This window comes from Scylla paramamosain, chromosome 2 (assembly GCF_035594125.1).
Source record: "Scylla paramamosain isolate STU-SP2022 chromosome 2, ASM3559412v1, whole genome shotgun sequence".
Classification (NCBI taxonomy): domain Eukaryota; kingdom Metazoa; phylum Arthropoda; class Malacostraca; order Decapoda; family Portunidae; genus Scylla; species Scylla paramamosain.
Window position 1 is genome coordinate 618,179 of NC_087152.1, and position 21,090 is coordinate 639,268.

A 21,090-nucleotide genomic window follows, 5' to 3' on the forward strand; every position below is an offset into this window, starting at 1 on the left:
TAGTTCTAGTGATAATTTGATAGAGGATTCTGCATTAACATAATCAAAGGCAAAGATCTGGTGAAATTGTTGAGGTTTTCAAAGGTGTTTAGTAGAAGTTATTAAGCTTTCAAGGATTCTAGTGATAGTTTAACAAGGATTCTGCATCATAAAAAAAAAAAAAAAAGCGCTCTTGAGAACTCTACCAAATCATCTCTATAGCCTTTCAAAATAGATTTAATGGAGTTTTCAAAGTACCTATTGGAAGTTACTGGGTTTTCGAAGTTTTTGAAGACCGCAGTGATAATTTAACGAAGGATACTACATCATGAAAAAAAAAAAAAATGAAAACTCGACCAGTTACATCTCTGGCTTTAAAAGTAGATCTAGTGAGAGCTCAAAGAGGTTTGAAATTTAAATCTTACCCTGAGATTATTAAGTAAGACATCCATTTCGTGAAGGAACTCAACATAATGAAAACAGTGTCGCTTCATGAACATTGTCATAAAGGGAACTTTCATTGTAGTTTAGGAATAGGATGGAAAGAAATCTGGTTAATACTTAGGGCTTTTTTCTACCCCTGTCTTACCTCATAACAGTGTCTTGATCTACTCCCATCCCCCTATCCCAGATTCGAGCTTTATTCTACCCCTGTCCTACCTCATATCCGTGTCTTGGTCTGCTCCTGCTCTGTCTCATATTAGGGCTTCAGTCTAACCCTGTCCTGTCTCATATTTGTGCCTTGGTCTAGCCCCGTTCTGTCTCAGATTCATGTTTTAGTCTACTTATGCTATCTCAAATCAGGGCTTTATTATATCCGTGGCCAATCTCATATCCGTATTGGTCTACCCGTGTCCTATCTCATATCCGGTCCTGATACCCCGTCCTATCCATGATCCTACATCGACGACTTTACCCCGAATCCAGCATCCCTCGCCTCCACTCACCACGTGTTGTCCATAGCACTGCACCGCGATGCCCCGAGGTGACTGAAAGAAGGACGTCAGTTGCACGGCAGACGGGCAGCGGGGTGGACGCACGTGTTCCCCTGTGTTCACGTTGCAGCTGTTGTGGCGAGCCCGATAGCCTGTGGTTCCTGCCCTCCCCGCCTGACCTGACCCCCGCCATCTGCAACCTCAGCACCCTCTTCCCGCCGCCTCATGCTGGCTAATCTCTAGTTAATTTCAACGCAGCCAGCTCAGCGTAATGCAAGACGTCTCGAGGCTTGATACCGCGGAACAGTACTCTCCTATGTCTTGGCGTCTTATCTCGACAACCTTTAACCTTCTCTAGTGGAGGTTAATGGGTATTTTCAAGAGTGCTTTCCTGACTGTAAGGGTAGTTTAGTAAGGATTCTGCTTCGTTAGTTGAAAAATAAAAACCATGAGAATTCGACATACTTTTAGCATCTTTTGTGGCCTTTGAAAACAGTCCTTATAAGGTTTCCTAAGAGCACAAGCAAGGGTGGTACTGTATTGTATTGTAATGTGCATAGATTCGTTGCTTGACTGAGACCGACAGGAAAATGGAAAATGCATGTCAGTAATGATGATGTTGGTGATCATAATGCTGTCTTGGAACTTATTATTATTTTAGTCTTTCGTGCTGAGGTGGATAGAAAAAAATGTGGTGATAATAATGATAGCAACAATGTTGAGAGAAGGACAAGGAGGAGAAAGAGGAAGTGAAGAGCAAGAAAATAATAATGATGATGATTACAACAATACCCCACCACCACCACCATTACCACCACCTTCACAAACCTCACGAACATCATTACCAACAACAACAACCATTACGAGTTACAAGAGAGAGAGAGAGAGAGAGAGAGAGAGAGAGAGAGAGAGAGAGAGAGAGAGAGAGAGAGAGAGAGAGAGAGAGAAAGGCGAACACACGTACTACCAAACAACTCGAGGGCGAGCAGGAGGCTAGCAGCATCCTTGTAGCACGCGAGGCCCCTTCCCTCTTATCCTTCTGGCGGCGCGCGATGCTCATTGGAAGGCAGACTATAACAATTACTGCAACAAAAAAAAACTGGAAAACGTGGCTGTGATACCTCGCGTCCTCCCTCGCCCCTGCACCTCGCTCACCACCTGCCCGCGACCCTCAGCTCTGTTCCCGCCCTCCGATTGGCTATTTCTTCTGTGACGGCACGAGTGCGCTTGTCTCCCATTGGCTGCTGGTGCCGGGTGTTCCAGGACGTCACTCGAAGAATGGTCAGGGATTGGTTAGCTGTCATCCTTCCTCTCCTATGATGACATGTGGGTAGTTTTTTTTTTTTTTTTTTCGAGAAGTGTGTCATATGGCAGGCAGCTGTGGTGTTCTTCATGCTCTTTAGTTTTTATTTATTTTTTTTTCGTTGAATCGCTATTAGTAATGCCTTTTGCTACTGGTGATGGTGCTTGCATTGTAGTCTTTGATTTTGAGAAACCTGTTTTTCTTCATCATCCTCTCCTTCTTCTTTCTTTCTTTCCTTTTTTCTTTCTTTCTTTCTTTCTTTCCATTTCCCTTCTTTTTTCTGTTATTTTTGAGGGGGTGGTGTTTTTTTTTCTGAGGGGAAACCGGAGGTGGATCCGTATGGTGGAAACAAGAAACTTGAATATTCTCTTTGATTGTTGTGTTTAAGTGATTTACTATAACTTTCTCTCTCTCTCTCTCTCTCTCTCTCTCTCTCTCTCTCTCTCTCTCTCTCTCTCTCTCTCTCTCTCTCTCTCTCTCTCTCTCTCTCCCTTTCTCAAGGTCTTTGTAATGTATTAAAGATATTTTCCAGCTCCATATTTCTATCTTTTGTGCGCGCGCGAACACACACACACACACACACACACACACACACACACACACACACACACACACACACACACACACACACACACACACACACACACACACACACACACACACACACACACATATATATATATATATATATATATATATATATATATATATATATATATATATATATATATATATATATATATATATATAGATAGATAGATAGATAGATAGATAGATAGATAGATGAATAAATAAATAGACAGGTAAATAGACAGATAGATCGATATACTGATAAACATACAGATAGAGTGATATATACAACACAGAATCTTGAATCTTCACATAACAAACAACAAAAGATGTGTAAAAAGAACAAAAAATCTATAGTCCATCAAAGTTTCACTGATTCTCCTTACCCTTCCTCTTTCCTCCTTCCTCTCCCTCACGGACGAGCTAAACAGAACAATGTAATTAATAATATAACAATATAAAACTTGAATCAATATCAAATAAACAACAAAAAATATCAGATAACAAAATAATCTATAATCCATCAAAACTTCACTGATTCTCCCTCCCCTTCCTCCTCTTTGCCTCTCCATCTCTCTCACGGATGAGCTAAACACAGGAATATAGAAACCAGAGACCCTGATAGAATCTTTAATCAATACGAAAACAAACAAAAATATCTAAAAAGAACAAAATAATCTATAGTCCATCAAAACTTCACTGATTCTCCCTCTCTTTCCTCTTCCCTGCCGCCTCCCCCTCACGGATAAGCTTAATGAGTGAAGGAACTTGGAAGGCCAGCCAGGTGCTCCTTGACCCCACGACCTCAGCACACCTGGTCACTCACATCTTTCCTTCCCCGTCTCTCCCTTCCCTCGTTCCTCCCTCCCCCCACGATAATGAACTTTCGCCCTCTGCGGTCTCTCCGTCCCTCACGTCTCGTCTTAATGATGGTGGACTGGATAATGCAGCGGAGTGTAGGAAAAAATATTGTTGTTATTGTGTTGGATTGATTGACTGGTTAATTGATTGATCGATGGAGAATGTTGGTTCTTTCTCTCTTATTTTTTTCTTTTTTCCTTTCTTTTTTTTTTTTAGGAATAATAATAATGGAGACGTATTAAGGAGGGAAAGGAAGAGAAAAGAATAGCAAGAACAAAACACAGCAAACAAAAAGAAACAAAAGAAATAGAGAATGAAGAAGAAAAAAGACACTTAACTAGATTTCATGGATTATTGATTAACGAACGCGAGGAAAGGTATTGGAAGACAAAAAAAGAGAGAGAGAGAAAAAAAAAACCTTATCCTAGAACATCTGTTGTAGGAGAGGAGAGGATGATGGATCGGGGTGAAAATATAACAGCAAACTTCCTTTTCTCTCTGTTGTCTCGCCCACTTCCTTACGCATCCATAACTGATAAGCACACACGTACGCTCTCTCTCTCTCTCTCTCTCTCTCTCTCTCTCTCTCTCTCTCTCTCTCTCTCTCTCTCTCTCTCTCTCTCTCAAGGTTTTCTTTATCTACCCTAACTGCTTTCTGACGATTTGTTTTCTTTTCTTTTTATTTATGAAGTGCTGAGATGTTATAATGATAGTTTTTACAAGATATATATATGCATGTCGAGGTTTTATTATTATTATTTATTTATCATTATTATTATTTACTTTTTTCGAAGAGGTGAGATATCATTAGTGTGGATTTTGGTAAGCTGTAATGTACGTCGATATTTTGTCACTGCAAGGTTAATTGAAGATCATTATTATCTTTGCTTTCACTCTCGTGGTGGGAAAAGGTTTAGTTCAGCAGCCAGTCCACCGTTCGTTTTCTCTTCATCAAATTTTGTAATAAGATGCTCGTTTGCATCTATTGATGTATTTATGTTTCTTGTTGGCAGCGGGATTGTTGGATTAGGATGTGTGTTGGTTAAATAACTGCAGAAATATACATATCCTAGTTGTATATTTCTAAAACACCTCCGCAACATTACGATAATAGAAACTACTACAACAACAACAACAACAACAACAACAACAACAACAACAACAACAACAACAACAACTACTACTACTACTACTACTACTACTACTACTACTACTACTACTACTACTACTACTACTACTAATACTACTGCTACTACTATTACTACTACTATTACTATTACTACTACTACTACTACTACTACTACTGTTGATGCTGCTGCCGATGCTGCTGGTACTACCACAAAATGAGCGAGGGTAGTACGTGAAAGACTACCCACCACCACCACTACCACAGCTGCACGCGGCCACCACAGCCACCACCACCACCACCACTTCCCAGCCTCACAGCCAGCTCGCCCTAATAACAGTTACTGATAAGGGTGAAAACACCACGCGGGGTATTCGTTGGTTAGGTATTTGTCCTCTTGAACATGTGTGAGCAGGTGAGCAGGTGGTGGGCGTATAGGAGGGACAGAGGGTAGGACACTGGACACCCTTGGACACCCCTCGCCCGCCCAACTCGAAACCCCGCATTACCTCCCTACGCCTTCCTTCACCTCCCTCGTAAGGTTATATCGGCGCCGTCTTCATGATTTGTTACTTCGAAGTTGACAGGAGAGAGAGAGAGAGAGAGAGAGAGAGAGAGAGAGAGAGAGAGAGAGAGAGAGAGAGAGAGAGAGAGAGAGAGATTGTTTATAATTTGTATTGCCGTTTCTCTTTTCTTCCTTATTTCTTTGGTAGAGTAAACACACACACATACACTCTCTCTCTCTCTCTCTCTCTCTCTCTCTCTCTCTCTCTCTCTCTCTCTCTCTCTCTCTCAATGGGATCCATTTAATATGAAGGCTTGTGAAGGCTGCGGCTGCCGTTATGCTGTGTAATCGTCATGTGTCTATTTTTAGCGTCAAATCAATGTTCCCCTTAGCTACTGATTCGAGATGCCTGATCACATACTAGTGTGACCTTGTCAACAAATACTGAAGGAGGTATTGCTGCACTATTTTCAACATTTCCATCGCTTTGTCCCGTGCAAGAATAGAGGTGAGAGTTATGGCAGGAAAACCAAGAACTTATGTGTGTTTTGATGTAAGGCTACCTTTTCTGATCCTTAGGAAATAAGTGGATGAAAGAGGAATACCTACATCTCAAGTGTAGATGCTTTCTCGCTTAACATAATGCGCGCGCATGTGTGTGTGTGTGTGTGTGTGTGTGTGTGTATGTGTGTGTAACCGAGGCAAGATTGTGCAGTGTTAGTGTGAATCAGTAACAACAATCAACTCTGCAAAATTCTTTCAGACTCTGGTGATCTTGGTCTTATTGGTAACGTGTTGGACTTCCGTGTAAATTTAATTGAGTATCCTACCGGCTACCTATCGCTCTCTCGTGAACATGCTCATTCTTAACTCTCGTGTCTCTTCCTCGCTCCTCGTATAAATGTTCAACAAGAGGTAGCGAAGATTCACACCCCCCTTTCTGATCCGTGGCAGTGATCTAATAATGCTACGTAATAGGATAATTGTTTTTTCTAACTGATATTAACTATTTCAGTGACGAATGACAGAGTGACATTTCATTATTGCATCTGAGTTATCCATAACAAAATCACCGAGGAAAATACAACCAAAAAGCACAAAAAAAAAAAAAAAATTGCTTTCAGTGTCAATGTACTTTAATCATGTATCAGAGCATTTTAATAAGCTCGGAGGAGAAGCCATAACAGTTAAAGAGTTAAGTCAAATCTGATCTTCAGTTTATGCAGAGGAAGTTTCCGTGGCTTAAATTCACTGCTGTATATGAAAATGTCAGCAATTCCTTCTCTTTTGTTTTTATACATGATGTTATATCTTCATTACTCTACTTCTTACATGTTATAATATCAGGTACCTAGTACAGTAGAATCTAGACTGAAATGTTCGTGTATTGTCCCTTATAGGCTCATATCCTTAATTCAAAGGCTAAAGAAATGACTAGTCTATAAGGTAGAATTTTTATTAATCGATCCCTTGGGTGATGAAAATACCTTTGAAAACCTTTGCAACTTTCATTAGAGCTTGTTCAAAGTAGTAGAGGTCAAGTGAGTTGCCAAGGTGTTTCAGAATACAATAATATATAGGAGTCCTTCCATATCTGAGAAAATATTCAGTGCCGAGCATGTGTATCTAGTGTATCCCAGTGCCAGCGAGTTTTTGCAGATTATAATGAGTCAGGAGGATTTCGGTAAAGAATATTATCAGGAATCTATAAAATCTAAATATTCCTACATACATCCACTTGTAAACAATACCCAATGAATTTTCACTGATAATCGAGTGATAAAGATTATCTGAGGAATTTAAAATGTTGAGTGAGGAGGAGTGAAGAAGAGGAGATCTGGGCCTTCGGAAAGAATCAGAAATTTGTAAAGGTTATCCAAGGAACTTATATAGAATCCTTGAGCTTATTTGAGAGTTTAAAATGCTGGGAAGATGAGGTAGAAAGAGCCGTTGGAAAGGAACACGCGCTACCTGCATAAGGATGTAGTTGCAAAGGCAATACCCCAAAATACCAACTGAACTGAACTGAACGCAGGCTTTCTAATTATAATATGACAGGACAACTTAAATGTGACTGTGTTGCAGAGAAGAACCTAACTAGAGTGACGTCAGAACCGGTGTAGCATAGCTACAGTTGCCGCAGTGAGTACCTATACAATTTCAACAGTTCTTGTATTTTTACTTGACGCCGACATTGGGGCAGCTTACACCGTCTTTCGTATTTCACCCCTGTCTTGTGTAATCTGCCAAAGGAGAATGCTGTACCAGGAACCCGCTGTCCTTTATCCGTTCACCCTGTTTTCAATTCCTCTTTTCTCCAATCCGAGAATTCATTTTGACCAAAAATAGGTTCAAAACTAGTAGAGGTTCCTTAACGTAACTTAACGAGGAGCTGCGTCCTCCACGGCCCCCTTAACATAACCTAACCTAATTGGGGGCTGCGCTCCCTTCCACCCCATGAATCTAATATAATCTAGGGTAGGAATCGAATCTAACCAGGGTAGATTGGGTTAGGGGGGGATCGAGGGGGGATGCCCCCTTCGACCCCCCCCCTAACCCAACCTACTCTGACATTAGGTATAACCTAGCCTGGAGGAAGGTGGCACATGTGCATGCACTATTGCTTCACCTAGCATTGGGATCAAATTAATTTTTTAAAATACCAAAGTATTTAGATATACAATGGTCAGTCATGTTTGTTTTTAAATGTATTTATGTTTTCACTTTTGATGACCTCTTCTGGTGTAAGTTCAGGAAAGCTTACACCAACATGTTTAAGTAACAATAGTTAAATAGTAATGGTGAAGGCAGATCTGGTTGGTCTTTGGGCACTTCAGATAGCCATATTTATAACACATGCATTTTCATAATTTCAAGCAAAACCTCATTGATAGTAGAAGCTGAATGAACATGACTTTGGGATCTGTTAACATAATATCTTTTACACTGCATGTTAATGTATTGGTCCCTAATGCAGCATTCTTACCACAGGCCATGGCTGGAAGGTTTTGGCGGGAGGCAGCCTCACTAATGGTGGTGGGACGTGCAGCCAATGCAAATTCCAAGGTATGGATTTGGCTTCCCCTCTTCATGTCATTGTGTATGATTAGTTATTGATGATGTATTTTGGCTCACCTGAAACTATTCTCAGGAGCTCTGCCTTAAGAAAGGAGGTGTTTCTACCAAAATAAAAGACATAATATCTTATAGAGTGGAACGCGACTTAAAAAAGCCCCAGGCAAGCTAGACCTGTGAGGGGTGTTCAGTGAGTTCACAGCCTAATCTAGAAGGAGAAAAAATAGATCAATGGTTAACTCAACTTTTTTTTAAATTTTCATTGTAATCATCTTTGACCACAATGCACTTCTTCAGTCTCATCTCCAACTGTGAAAATCCATCCCTGATGAATGGTGAGTTGAATACCCCCAAAACCTCCATGACCTCCTTGGTCTCCTCATCACCAGCGAAAGAGACACCCCGCAGCTGTTTCTTCATGTGTGGGAAAAGGTGAAAGTCATAGGGTACTAGACTTTCTCAAGTAGAGCCTCCTGAAGCCCCCCCCTGTAGATCAGCATAGTATGGTCCGTCAGTTGTGCGACGATGATCCAAGAAGTCCATGAGGAAGATCCCTTCAGGGTCCCAGAACACTGTCACTGTGAACTTCTAAGACAACTGTGACCTTGAATTTTTGTGGTGTCAAATACAGGAGGGATACTTCAATTGCTTAGGTTTGGCCTTGGTTTCAGAATCATCCTGGGTTATAATTTGGTCATGAATCTCTCCAGATCCACTCTCATGAGGGTCATTATCTGGTTTTTCTGCTCAGGCATCAACATTCTTGGGATCCATCGGGCAGAGACCTCAGAAAGGTTGAGGTGATCATGCAAGATGATAATATCGGATCCATTACTGATCCCTAGTTGAGAAGCAATGTATTGCACTGAGATTCACTGATTATCCATGACCATGCTGTCTACTATGGCCACAGTTTCCTTGGTGACTGCAGTTGATGAACTGCTACTTCAGGAGTCATCCTCACATGAGTCTCAGTCCTGCTTGAAGAAAAACAGCTCAATATTTGACAGTGGAATAGGATAAGTTGCTGTCCCGAAGTGCTGTCCTTATAAATCAACTGTGACACTTCCCTCGAATCACGGAAAACTTTATCACAGAATGTTCAACTTCACTCATTTTGCTGGAAGGTGCCATTCTCACTCATGAAAAGTCACTGTTGAACTGAAAAAAAAAATGTTGGGAAGATGCCAGCCATGCATTACTTGTTGGAACATGTACGAATGTGTTCCAGCTGTGGTGGGCTCCTGTCTCCCTTCCTACGTCAGGCTGAGAACTCACTGAACACATCTCATATTTCTTGGCTTTTTATTTCTTAGAAATGCCCTTTGCTACTCTATAGTGTAGAGTGTGGCTAGCTGGAGAGAGTAACAGGATTGAATGGGTATGAAACTTTCAGATTTGTAGGCAGGCCAACTTTAATCTTCACATGGGTACATTTGTAAAAGCAGAGATGGCAATGAGGAAAGCTGACTTATTTCTCATTGAATCAGATTGCAAAGGTAAAGTCAGAGTATGAAATATGTAAATTTTAGAGCAAGGGAAGTACAATGTAGTATAAATATGCAGTGCTTATAAACAGATAAATTTTATTTGTGTAAGAATGCATAGTCAGGAAGAGAATTCTATTTATCATTCCATCCTGTGCAGAAATGTTTATGGCAACATTTACTTGATGAAAAAACAAGGAACAATTTTAAGTTGAATGAAGTTGGCAATTTCTGAAAAAAGGAACATTACTTTGTTGTGGTGAAAAAAAAACATATATTTTGATGGTAATTGAAGGTAGATTATACAAGTGACTTGGAGGCAGGTCCACAGAGTAGTCAGCATGAGGCAACATGGGCTTTACCTTCAATCATGACTTCCACATCCCTGTTGTGGCTCCTTTAACTGATATAAATGAGTGGAGTGGAAAAAGGTGTATCAAATTTGCATTGTTCTTTTATGTTTCAGTATTGATTTATAATGTAGCAAAGGAAATTAAAAGATTACAATTTTTCAGATTCCCAAGGAAGGCTTTGAGCTGCTCTTTTTGAAACGCAATGAAAAGAGTTCTTTCTTGCCAAACTCGTATGTGTTTCCAGGTAGGTCACAGAGTGAGTGGTAATTGGTAACTTTGGTCTGAAAGGATGTGGCTCTCTTGAGAATGTTTATTTATTTTATTTATTTATTTATTTTTTCTCTCCATAATGTTCAAGTTATTCTAGAATTATATATTTTAGGTGTATAAAGTACAAATCACTCCTCCAAATAATCTTAGTATTGGGAAAATTTTATTAGACCCTTCATGTCATCATGTCCACTTTGCTGTGAGCTGTTATAGTGCTGGTCCTTGTCACACTGAACATCATCCTATCTTGCAAAATGGAAAGGAAACATCATAAGCCAAAGAGCAGAATAAGCCCCCCAAAAATAAAATTTTGCCGCACCATCTGAATATCTTCCTATCTAAATTGGAGTATTTACAACTTCAAGTTCCTTCTTTTTTGCTTGTTCAGGTGGAGTCAGCGAACCTTCAGATTTCTCAGAGGAATGGTTTGATGTATTCAAGAAATGTGGGTACGAACCATCTAGTCTGCTCAAGGAATTTAGGTATGTTCCATTGTATTAGTTAAATTGTTTCTTTTGTGATAGGTGTCAATATGATGAAACAGATCTGCATCCATGAGGAATATGGAGCTCACACTGGAGAGAACTTGCCTCCTATGAGAAATACTAAGCCTTCAGAAATACATCTTGCTTTGTTGCTTAGCTTAAAGGATTAATTTTAAAAACTGTAAATCACCAGATTATGATAATGGTGTGTGACATCTCTGGTTATGGAATTGGTTAATTTGAGTTTTTAGAGGAAGGCATTGTTGTGAATGGTAAAAATTAGGACTATTTTTATTTGAACTCAGTAGTTTCCAGCGGATTTCTTGAGACGATCAAATTCATCTTATGTGATATCCTCATATTTATGTTGAAGTTTCAGGAATTAAGTATTTATGTATTGTTTATTTTAACAGAACCAATGCACCTCCACCGATGATGTATTCCAACAAGACGTACCCCATCATACCAGAGATTGGTTTCAGGATAGGAGCCACAAGAGAGGCCTTTGAGGAATGTGGCCTATTAATCACACATCACTTCCCCTTCAAAACCCTGGACAAGGTGGAGCTTGGTAAATGGCAGAAAAATGTGCACCAGGATGCTTCACAAGTAAGATAAATCAATGGTAATTCTGTTATTAAGGTCTGTCTGGGAACAGTCAGGAGTCACTTGTAACAGCAGGATCAGTAGTTTGTTGTGGATTGGTTTGTGTAGCAGAGAAGGAAACCACTCTCACATCAGTTTACTTACACTTACCTGCCTACCTACAGTCATCTGCTGGTCAACCAGCCATCCATTTCTGTACAGAAAGAGCTCAGAGCTCATAGTTACCAATCTTTGGGTAGGACCAAAACCACTCACACACCTGAACAGCAAAGTCACAGTCCCTTGGCTACATTCCTTACTTGCTACTAGGTGAATGGGCTACACATTAAATGGCTTGCCCATCTGTCTCATCTGGGACTCAAACTTGGGCCTTCTTGGTTGTAAGCCAAGTGTGCTAACCTCTACGCTACATACTTATGCTTCTTTAATAGTATCTTCAAGTTACAGTAGAGTATTATGCTCTCTTATTAAGTGCTGATGGATGTACAGTTTGAGTCATGAAGTCCCACTAACTTAATTTCTATAACTTGTTGGATTTATTTTAGGGTATGTCATATTTGTCATTTTAGATAATTGAGAAGAGATTTCTGTCTTCCCCAAGCATGCTTGTTTGTGTTACTTCCTCACTATGTACAGTACCACAGGATCTAGTGCATTAATTTTTCTATATGACACATGAACATAGTAAAATTGTTGAAAGGTGATCTGATGCTCATGTTTGTTTATTAGTCTGCTGTCTTGAAATATGCAGTTATTTATTTATTTATTTTTTTCATCATCAAAACCAAAACTAAGGATATGTATATGTATAGTTCTAACTCTTAGAAATGCTAACTGGGATTTGAACTGAGATGTGGAGTAACGTTTTTTTTTCTCAGGGTCAGTTACATTTTCACTTATTTTCTTTAAGTGAAAAAAAAAAGTCTAAACATATTTTTTATTCTAAAGTGACTGAGTTGAGATTCCAGCAGCAGTAGATGAAGTTGCTTCCAGTATGTAAAGGTTGAATGCTCAGAACACCAGTTCCTGATTTTATTTAATCTGGTAAACTCTGGAAGTCCCTACTTCTGTATTTCTTCCTTCCTATGACTTGAACTCTTTCAAGAGGGATGTTTCAAGAGAATCTGTCAATTATCATTGATTTTCTTGATATCTCTTTTGGAATTGGCAATTTAGTGGGATTTTTCTTTTTTCTTTTTTTTTTTTTTTGTTTCTCTTGGCTAGTGACCCTCCTACATATAAAAAAAATCTATTTATAGAAGTCATCTTTGTATGCTTGTAAAATTTGTAATGTTATTTTCTTTGATCTTGCCTCTTTATCCATGCCATTATGTTCTTAGTAGTTTTGAACCACCAAGCTTTGCTGATTGCATTTTGTTGCAGTTTGTTGTGATGTTCCAAGAGCTGGGTGGGTGTCCTGGCATCTGGGACCTGCATGAGTGGATATCGTGGCTCACACCAACACACCTGAGTCGCAGATTTGACACAGCCTTCTTCATAACCTTCATGGAAAAAATACCCAACATTTTTGCTGATGACAAAGAAGTTGTTGATGTAAAGGTGAGGTTTAATCACTATTAGTTTGATCACTATAGTATGGGGAACTATTTGCCCAATTTCATTGAGGTTTAGAGCAATGGTGCAGGTGGGAGTGGAGATACAGTAACATATCACACCCTTTTCAACATTTTTTTTTTAGTTTTCCTTCAATCTTTAGTACTCATAACCTAAGAATCAATCAGATAACTGCAGATTAGTCAGAGATTACCTAAGTTTTAAATATTTTTTTTATATTTTCAGTTGGCAATTGTTGTGTAATCTTTATGGAGGCTGAGATGGTGAACTTTTATTTGTGGAAGCTCAGTTGATCTGACCACTTGGCCACTGCTAGTGAAGGAAAACACAAAGCACAGTGGTAGTGAGTGCAGCAGGTTACTTGAATTCTAACAATGATTGTACCAAAACTGCCATGTAAGAAGATGCAGCATCACTGCTCATCATACACCAAAACTTGCTTAGAGAGGTATGATTGTACCAAAACTGCCATGTAAGAAGATGCAGCATCACAGCTCATCATACACCAAAACTTGATTAGAGAGGTGTAGGTTGAGGGGATCTGTCTGAGGTCTCTTAGTGGTGACATAAGCAAAATTCTTAGGATAGGACAAGAAATAATGGGCTGAAGCATGATAAAAGTTAGATTTTAAAAAGAGATAAGAAGGAATTATTTCTCAAATGAAATGGTAAATGAATGGAATAGACTCAGTTATCAAGTTTTTAGTGCTGAGTCATTAAGAAGCTTTAAAGGCAGATTAGATAAATTTATGGTTAAGTATGGTAGGTGAAAATAGGTACAGTTGACCACACACCTGTGAAGTCAACCCAGCATTGTCAAGACTGGCAAGATTGTAACCACAAAACACTGCAAGTAGTGGGCTTCACTTGAAGCATTCTCTTGAAGTGAGGGAGAGGTAAGGATGAGGGGTGGTTTGTAGGAGATAAGAGTGGTCTGAGGAGGGTAGAGGGCTGCCCTTTCCCTCCTTACTTCTTCCTCCCATCAGTGAATGTTACAAGTGAACTCACTGGTTCTAGTGTTCTGTGATTACAGTCTTGCCAGCTTTGAGAATGCTGGGTGGACCTTGCAGGAATATGGCCAGCTGTACATACGTTTCATACAGGGACTGCCATGTGCAGGCTTGACACCTTGTTGCAGCTTCCCTTATTTTCTCATGTTCTTATGTTCATGGACTTTATTATATTGAAATTTAATTTTTACATAATGGCTAGTCCTTCAAGCATTTTCTGATATAGGTTTCTCAGTTTTACCTGTTAACTTGCATGAAATATTTTACAGGTGGTATCTCCTTCAGAAATTATGAAGCAGTGGCACAGTGGAGCCATCAACCTGCCACCACCTCAGATTTATGAAGTGAGCCGTCTGCTTAGTATTGACTCATATGATGACCTGGAGAAGTTTGCTCGTGAGCGGGGAAAGAAGGGCATGGATCATTATTTTCCCGTCAAAATTTTCACCAAGAATGGATTTGTTTCTTGCTTGCCAGGTAAGCACTGGACACCATAACACAACTTCAGGTATAAGAAATTTGAAGTTCTTGATATTTTAAAGAATTGAATGAATGGTGTCTATATAATGTGATCATAATGAATGTGAAGATGGTGTTAGATTTATGTTTACTGCTTTCCTGAATTTGTTTACTGCATGCTTCCTTCTCACCTTTTGTGGCTTCACTGCACAAAACTCTATACAGAGTTCAGTCCACTTTATTGTTCATTCCTTTAATTTCATATCTTTGTTTCTAGGAGATGATCTGTATCCTGAAAAGCCAGACTATACAGGGGAGCAAGCACAGCTCGTGGTGCAGGAGTCTATAGAGGAATTAAGAGGCCTTGCTCTGAATCATCATAGAATGGAAATGAAAGAGCATAATGTGAAATTATTTGTAAATATTACTCCAAAATATGGACATATATCTGTCAAAAATGCCATGGAAATAATGTCACAGTTGTGAAATTATGTAAAGTTTGCCACATGGACAATTGTCTAAGTATTGCTTGTACTAATACTATACAAGATAGTATAATACAGGGTGTTTCAAAAGTATATGTCATATTATGACACTATGAAGATATGAATATCCTAATAACTATGGAGGATATCAAAACAATTTATATATCCTGAAAGCTAACATTTCCAAGTTTCTGTAATAAAAAAAACAACTCAAAAGTGCAAGAAATTATTCGTTTACTAAACTTTTTTTACAGCTGTTCAGCATGTGACGCAGGTTACACAACACACATCCAAACCATAGTCCATTTCTTGCCGCCAAAATTAACAAAAGAAAACTTGACAATATAACCTTTTTAAATGGTACTAGTTTTGTCTTGCTTCTCTATTTGGCAAGAAATGGACTATGACTTGGACATTTTTTTTGGACATGGACATATGTTGTGCAAGTCACCACACACATTAAACATCTTAGTTTAGTAAAAAAAATAATTTCTTGCATTTTTTAGTTCTTTTTTCATATAGAAACTTGAAAATATTAGCTTTCAGGAAATTTAAATTGTGTTTTGATATAATACTCCATAGTTATTATTTATTACTCCATAGTTATTGAGATATTAAGTGTCAATGTGACAAACTTTTGAAACACCCTGTACAATGCTAATACTAGCAGTTGTAATACTAGACAAAATAGTATAAATACTAACTACTTTCTTGTATTTCTGCAGGAAATTTACTATTTCTATGTACATTACAAGTGATTATTACATACTAGAGGGAACTTCTGGGCGACATGGAAATGCTCTCACCCAGCAAACCCAGCCTATTCTGATCTGATCGTCTTTCTGGTTATTCTTCCCTTCCATAAATATTTGCTGTACATAAAGCTGCACTTACTAATTTCCTGTGCTTGTGTGCTGCCCAGCTAAACTTGAGGCTGCCTCGAGTTTCAATACTATGTTGACAGGAGAGAGCTTTTTACAGCAGTGTTCGCAGTGTGAGACTTTAGAATGAATGCATGGCCTTAGTGCAACTGCAGCTTAGCAGGAGGGAGCTTTTTTATAGCAGTGTTCACGGTATGGGACCGGGACCTTAGAGTGTGTGGCCTTAAGTTTGACTGATAGCCAACAAAGGTAGTACCCACATTGAGGGTGAGGTCAGATTGTAGATATATAGGGTGAGGGGTGACTATTCAGGTTTGTATATATAAAATTAGTGACAATTATATATTTAAGGTTGTATATACATATATTAGTTGTATATACATATATTTTATACAAGTGACAATTATATAGGGTGACATTTGTATATATGTTGAGCCTCATGATTAAGGGGTTATTCAGACCTTATGAACTAAAGTTTTATTAATATTTTTTGTATTCAAAAGTATTGTATTCTAAAAATTTTACAAATCATGAAATTTTGTATTCACAAATTGAGATTATTCACGAGACTTCCTTTGTATTAAAATAGGCTTCCTCAGTCTTCCAATATATTAGACGTAAAAAAACTTTATATAGACTATATATTTTTAACACCAGTAAATTTTATAATCCTCCCAAGAGACTCCTTGAACACTACCATTAAATTTTATAATCCTTCCATACTCCTTGGACACTACCTACCTACCGCAGCGCCATGTCAGGTGACTTTTGCGACAATGGAGTGCCACACTCTTCTGTTCCTAGCCAACTCCACTACTTCCATCTTCTCTCTTCCCACCATCTCCTTGGTTCCATCCATGTACTTCATCCTCTGTCTCCCTCGTGCTCTTTCCCTCGATCATCCCCAAGAGACAGTCTCTCTCAAGACCATCCCCCCTCTCGATCATCCCCAAGAGACAGTCTCTCTCAAGACCATCCCCCCTCAAAACATGCCCCAGATACCCAAGCTGTCTCCTTTTCACTGTGGTCATCAACTCCGTTGTGCGGGCCATCTGTAACACTTGCTGGTTTGTCCTTGCCATTCATGGGACCCTCATAATTCTTCTGATGAACCACATCTCTGCTGCCTCCAGTCTCTTTTTCATTTCCTTACTAACAATCCAGGTTTCACAACCACTCAAGTCTTCAAAATTCTTAGCAGGATCCCAGTGCTCAAACTCCTGCTTGTCAGTATCCTCATTTGTCCAAAATTAGTTTTCCCCCATAAGAATTCTTGATCTTATTGAACACTACACGTGAATTAAACTTTATATTCCTCCTAGTCTCTCCTTGCATATAACATACACGAGTACAAGAATAAATAGTAATAAAAATTTACTTCTCATTGTCTCCGGAGATAAACAGATTGGTTTCTCAGCAAAAAAAAATTTAGTAAAAAAAAAAAAAAAAAGGGAGAGTCTTCTGACATTTTCATATCCAACTGCTTACTAACCAGCAACACTGCTAATCCATAAGTCTTAATGTTTATGAGGAATAACTCAAATTCCAACATCCTCAGTGCAGCACAACCCATCCTCGCCAGCCTCTGTGTACTCGGTAACAGGGAGGCCCTCTCTTCTGATGGCACGCCATCGGCAACAGGAAGGGTGGAGATGCTGATCTGCCTCCTGTTAGGAGATCCCGAGGATGAAAGGAACCAAGGAGACTGATGCCATGTCCTGGGGGTAAATGCCATGTCCTGGGGGTAAAAGAAACAGAACTGAGCCTCACATTAAAATTTTAAATCGTGCAAGTGTCACAATAGTGCTTTATGGGACTATTCATGCGAGAATATCATCGAATACATTAAGTAGTGCTTTACGACATTTCATGCAAGGAGGTCACTGAATATTTTACTATACGAGCCAGTCACTGAATACCATACTACTCTACTAAACATTTCATGGTTATACAAGCCAGTACTCTACTAAACATTTCATGGTTATACAAGCCAGTCACCGAATACCTTACTAAATAGTACCATTTCATGGATTTACACCCTAATTTAATTCCTATGAAGGACATTAAAATGGATGCATTTTATCTAACTAAATTAGGTACAGTTACTGTAGCTACAAAGGTCACTCAAAGAAATTACCTGGTACACAACAATCAACTTGCCCAAAACCTTACAAAAAACCTTATAGGAAGATCACTTACACTGCAACAAATGAAGTACAGGAAAACCTCAACTCCTAGATCTCGACCAATAACTATACTCTCATCCTATTCTTGTCCCCAAAACATTTCAGTAAAAATTACGACTAACAATTCTAGTTAAACGTATCTATAAGACAGCAACTCCTAGATCTCGACCAATAACAACACGCCATCCTATTCTTCGCCATACAACCACTATATATGCGTATCTATAAGACCGCAACTCCTAGATCTCGACCAATAACAACACGCCATCCTATTCTTCGCCATACAACCACTATACATGCATGTCTATCTCTTCCTAAAAGACAACAACTAGATCTCGACCAATAACAACACGCCATCCTATTCTTCGCCATACAACCACTATATTATGCATGTCTATCTCTTCCTAAAACCATTCAGGCTATCTGCCTTACTCATCTTTATAAACTAAAATGTACACCAAAGTGTCAGCTCTGCGCGTCATTACATTGCCTCCATTTAACAAAATGGCCACAAGAAAATTATACGCCTCACACCACAAACTGAAAACAAACGAACATTACCCACACTAGAAATAAACCATATTTGAATATCTCAACACTTCAGTACTTCAACAGCGACGTATAATCTTCACACGGGTTTCTTACGCCTATCCACGATGAATCCAAGAATCCTCCTCCCTCGCCTATGCCGATCCTACGAGTTTCTGCCTCTGCTTGCCTTTGCCCCCTACAGCTCAGCCATGCTGCAGTTTGACCACCTCTCCTCGCCCCTGCTTCCCCGACCTGCTCCTGTCGCTGCCCCTTGTTGAACTGTGAATAATTCACTCGCCTGCTTTCGTCCTCGCCTATGCCGTCCGCTCCCTTCCCTCCTCAAACAATCGCTCCTCGTTCTCCTCTACCACACCACTTCAGTAATAGTACGATCATTATGGAGTGGTCTTGTTATAGTCTAAGTCCCGTTAGCTTGTCCTATGTCGCTATTTCTCAGAGTGGAATAAACTGTTGGAACACAGTGGGTAGGTATGTACATTTAAAGAGGTTTCACACACACACACACACACACACACACACACACACTTATAGCATTCTTTTTATCATCTCGCTTTTATGAAGTGCCGAGGGAATAACTTGGAATATGGAATAAATAGATAAATCAGAAGAGTGACTTCCTTTCATCCTAGGTAATAAGGAGACTATTATTATTATTATTCTTTTTTTTTATTTTCTTAACCTCACCCTACTCAATTAGACATATACTGCGATAACATCTTTTACACCTAAGAAGTAACCTTTCCTCTCTAATTACTCATGACTATCTTTTAGCTATATTTTTAAGAATAATTTTGCGTTTTAACGCCGGTGAAAGCAGTTGCTACTTGTGAAATAATCTTAAAATTTCTGAGTATCAATAATGATATTTTCACAATGCACGTCTGGCCTTCAGAGCAGAAACACATGTTGCAATCAGAAAGTTTGTGTTTTCCTTGTAATATCTTTGCTTTTAATATATTTTGTACTTGTCTGAATATTATAAAAAGACTTGCGTTGTTATTTCTCGAGTCTGAGCTCAAACCATGTATCGAAGTATCCATTTTACTTTTCTTTCGTCTATTCCTATCTTTCTTCTTTCGTTTAGTGTCTTTCTATTTAGAGAAAAGGCACTGCAATGAGAGAGAGAGAGAGAGAGAGAGAGAGAGAGAGAGAGAGAGAGAGAGAGAGAGAGAGAGAGAGAGAGAGAGAGAGACCTAATCACCATCATTTCATTAACTACTAATCGAGTCTAACACACACACACACACACACACACACACACACACACACCATCGTTCACTTCCTTTTAGCAATGACGGAAACCTCAGTCGTGAAGAACAATGATTAGAAGTAAATCATTCCCCCCACCATCCGTAATTATCCTAATGAGTGATCCTCTATCATTCCTTATCTTTACGTATGTATTTTATCTTACACGAAACGGGAGCAGTTTTTTCATAATCGGTAGCCAGGAAGTATTGTATCTAAGCCAGCCATCGGCCTCGTGACCTAAACATTAACGAGGCGTGTGATGGTGATCCAGGAAGCGAGCAGTCCAGGGATCACTTTGCTTGACTCACTCGTCCACCACCACGAGGTGTCCCATCCCATCACCTGTAGATACTCGTGTGTGTGTGTGTGTGTGTGTGTGTGTGTGTGTGTGTGTACTTTGTGTACTCTGGAATTCTACTATACTATGTGCTTCCGTGTGGTGTGTGTGTGTGTGTGTGTGTGTGTGCGTGCTCGTCGTCTGGAAAGTACCCAGAGCTAAACCTGTTCTGTCTGGATTTTTAAGTATCGTCTGATGTTCTAGCGTAATAAATTAATAAAATGAAACGAAATGGGATAATTGTCTTTTTTTTGTGTATGAGGGAGAATGGCCAAGGAAAAATGTAAATAATAGCAGATAATAAGAAAAAGAAATAGTAATAATTAAATAAATACATAAATGCATACTGTAAATATAAGGCCCATTCATTATGTCGTTTCACCCTCTACCCGAAAAAGAAAATGAGAAATATTAAGTATACGATCTGAGAGGAAGACCAGTGTATTAACTACGGTGTCTTAAAATTACTCTGTATACGAAACTGTACTATCAAAGTGTGCAGACGACCAATGATAGAAAATACCAATACTTTTTCATAAGATTATAATTATTAAGGCACCCGTATTTTCACCATTAATTTTTAACTACCTTCGCATAACTATTATTCAGCACGACAATAACCAACACTCTCACTAAATAAAGAATAAGGCAGTATTTTGACAACCTAACTATCAGTAATATTAAACGTATTTGGCTACAAAAATGAACTACTTAATCAAAAAAACGAGTCGCAACAAGTAAGAAAAAATGAAAAAGGAAAAAAAAATCAGCACTTTCGTTCAATCAAGAAAACACTAGT

General features: G+C 39.0%; 1 protein-coding gene and 1 long non-coding RNA gene across 5 annotated transcripts in view; one reads left to right on the top strand and one right to left on the bottom strand.

The window, feature by feature from the left end:
• Positions 1–17,227, top strand: part of LOC135107845 (acyl-coenzyme A diphosphatase NUDT19-like) — a 49,355-nt gene extending 32,128 nt beyond the window's left edge. Inside the window, exons 1-9 of one of the 4 annotated variants that reach the window (XM_064018143.1) lie at positions 6,048–6,066; positions 7,365–7,421; positions 8,271–8,345; positions 10,357–10,438; positions 10,853–10,946; positions 11,363–11,558; positions 12,939–13,115; positions 14,410–14,617; positions 14,877–17,227. In XM_064018143.1, the coding sequence (XP_063874213.1) occupies positions 8,274–8,345; positions 10,357–10,438; positions 10,853–10,946; positions 11,363–11,558; positions 12,939–13,115; positions 14,410–14,617; positions 14,877–15,085 (1,038 nt within the window). In that variant the 5' untranslated portion in view covers positions 6,048–6,066; positions 7,365–7,421; positions 8,271–8,273 and the 3' untranslated portion in view covers positions 15,086–17,227. Of the gene's footprint in view, positions 1–5,702; positions 5,788–6,047; positions 6,067–7,048; positions 7,422–8,270; positions 8,346–10,356; positions 10,439–10,852; positions 10,947–11,362; positions 11,559–12,938; positions 13,116–14,409; positions 14,618–14,876 lie in introns of those variants that run through there. The other 3 variants (XM_064018161.1, XM_064018134.1, XM_064018153.1) reach the window with 3 other exon arrangements.
• On the bottom strand, positions 16,428–18,945 carry LOC135107862 (uncharacterized). Its single transcript, XR_010272023.1, has 2 exons — positions 18,797–18,945; positions 16,428–17,683 (listed from the first exon to the last, which is right to left on the bottom strand). It is a non-coding gene; the product is annotated as an uncharacterized LOC135107862 (long non-coding RNA).
• Between the last annotated feature and the right edge of the window lie 2,145 nt (positions 18,946–21,090).